Source organism: Dipodomys spectabilis, unplaced genomic scaffold (assembly GCF_019054845.1).
Source record: "Dipodomys spectabilis isolate Male_0828 unplaced genomic scaffold, ASM1905484v1 ptg000268l, whole genome shotgun sequence".
Lineage (NCBI taxonomy): Eukaryota > Metazoa > Chordata > Mammalia > Rodentia > Heteromyidae > Dipodomys > Dipodomys spectabilis.
Window position 1 is genome coordinate 4,133,613 of NW_024870945.1, and position 2,501 is coordinate 4,136,113.

A 2,501-nucleotide genomic window follows, 5' to 3' on the forward strand; every position below is an offset into this window, starting at 1 on the left:
GGAGGAGAGGCAGGCAAATGTACCCAAAACAAAGGTCCCTCTTGCCAAAAAACTCCAGTGGGTGTAAAGCTGGTGGCACATATAATGTACTGAAGGGGTTTATTATAGGAAATAAAAGTAATTTGTTGATTTGTAATGGCTGTTTCTACCAATCTCAACGCTTCTAGGGCTTGGGGGTTTAATGATTGGCTGGATGTCGGATTTGGGTCCCCTTTAAGGATATCAAATAGAGGTTTAAGTTCACCAGTAGTTAGTTTAAGGTATGACCGGAGCCAGTTAATGTCTCTGAGAAGCCTCCGAAAATCATTTAAAGTTTGTAAATGGGCTGTTCTAAGTTGAATTTTTTGTGAAAAAATCCTTTTATAAAAAAGCTCAAAGCCCAGAAATGTATAGGGAGGAGCCAGCTGGATCTTATCTGGAGCAATTTGAAGGCCAGCGTCAGTAAGGGCTTTAGAAAGTCTTTGGGAGCAGTAAAGAAGCTGATCAGGGTCAGGGCCCGCTAAAAGTAAATCATCCATATAGTGAATCAAATATATGGAGGGCCCCTGTTGCCTAAATGGATCCACCACCTGGGCTACAAACTTTTGACATAATGTGGGACTATTTGCCATGCCCTGGGGTAAAATCCTTCCACTGAAATCATGGCATAGGGCCTTTAAAATTAGTTACTGGTAAACTAAATACAAAATATTCACGGTCCTCAGGATGTAAAGGAATAGTAAAACAGCAATCCTTTAAATCAATAACAATCTTATGGTACCCCGTGGGAATAGCCACGGGTGTGGGAAGTTAGGGTTGAAGGGCTCCTATGGACACCATGGCCTTATTTACTTCTCTAAGATCCTGAAGTAATCTCCATTTTCCTGATTTCTTTTTAATTACAAAAATGGGAGTGTTCCACGGAGATGTGGTGGGTTTAATGTGGCCTGCAGCAAGCTGTTCCTGTACTGTAGCTGTAGTACCTGTACCTGTAGTAGCCGTAGCCAGTTTTTCAGAGGACAAAGGCCATTGATCAACCCATACAGGCTCAGTCCTTTTCCAGGATATTTTGTCTGCATGGAGTACAGGCATGTCAACGGCCCTAGGATAAATTTTTATAGCCCATACGGAAAGGAGTGATTTTTACCTCCACCTGAATGGGTTCTTTAGGGCCTTGAGAATGTTTTCCTAAGCCTTGTCCAGGGCGAAAGCCCTGGTTAAGCATCTGTTGAGTAACCAATTCATTTGGACTATACATTATAAGCTTCATTTGGGATAAAATATCACGTCCCCACAAGTTAACCGGGAGGGTCTCAACCACGTACAGCTGGACTGTGCCCTTATTTTTTGCTCCACCTTCCCAGGTTAAAATTTTGGAGCTCTGTAATGGGTTAGAGGTTCGTCCAATGCCTTTAAGGTGAGTCATGGAAGGGGTAAGGGGCCAGGATGGGGACCAGTCTCTTTTAGAAATAATTGTAGCATCAGCACCCATATCCATAAGGCCTTCAAATTTTTCCCCATCCAATTTTAGCTTGAAGAGAGGCCGGTCCTGAGTAATCTCCTGGACCCAGTAAGCATCCGAAGACCTAAAGCCTCTGGATCCTCTCTTTTGTGTAAGGCTAGGGTTTGTCTTATCAAGGGGAAGCAATATTAATTGAGCAATTCTTTGTCCAGGAAAAACTTTTGACTGGCCCCTGGGAAGCAGTAGCCAGTAACTTAATCTCTCCCTCATAGTCCTTGTCAATAACCCCAGGGGAAATACTAAGGCCCTGAAAAACAGCACTACCACACCCCAGAATGAGACCAAAGGTGTTTGGGGGCGGTGGGCCAAACACTCCTGTGGAAAGAATCTGATTTCCTAACTCGGGGGTCAATATTGTGTGGGAGGAGGCACAGAGGTCCAATCCTGCACTTCCTGTGGTTGCCCATATGAGGGCGCTGATGGTGCGTGAGGAGTCACTTGGGGGACGAACCTGACAGCTCCAGGGTTCTGTCCTGTTTTGATTTTGCGGCCCTGGGGCAGACCCTGGACAAAGTTTCCCTGTCTGGGTGGTAGGGGATTGCCCTGGATATTGGTTTTGGAGCGACATTCAGAGGCCCAATGTATGACCCGTTTGCACGTTGGGCATAAAGACAGAGGGGGTGTTTTTTCAGCCCTGGGGGTCATACAGTTCTTTGAAAAATGGCCAGGCTGTTTACAATTAAAGCAGGTTTTAGGTTTTTGGCTCTGAGTAAAATCCTTAAGGGCAGCGCCTATGGCCAGGCCAATGTTGCGCGAGGCGGGGTCAACATTAGAGCAAAGTCTGATAAAGTCAGTAATGGTTTTGCCACGGTGGTGGGGACGTAAAGCCGTTTGGCAAGCAGAATTGGCATTTTCAAAAGCAAGATGTTTAATAAGCTCATTATCAGTTTCTTCCTTTCCCATAAGGCACTCGGCAGCCTCTGTAAGGTGACCAATGAACTCACTGTAAGATTCATGGGGTCCCTGTAGAACTTTGGCCAAGGAGGTAACAGCGGACCCT

The 2,501-nt window shown here is 45.4% G+C and overlaps 1 protein-coding gene across 1 annotated transcript; it reads right to left on the bottom strand.

Annotated features, from left to right (window-relative positions):
• Positions 1–1,081: 1,081 nt before the first annotated feature.
• LOC122125946 (endogenous retrovirus group K member 6 Pro protein-like) lies at positions 1,082–1,711 on the bottom strand. The gene has a single exon (XM_042700585.1). It carries the CDS (start codon positions 1,709–1,711, stop codon positions 1,082–1,084), a length of 630 nt encoding a protein of 209 aa, XP_042556519.1.
• Positions 1,712–2,501: the final 790 nt, after the last annotated feature.

Coding starts and splice junctions, on each gene's coding strand:
- LOC122125946 (XM_042700585.1), bottom strand. CDS start 1,711: ATGAGGGAGAGATTAAGTTACTGGCTACTGCTTCCCAGGGGCCAGTCA.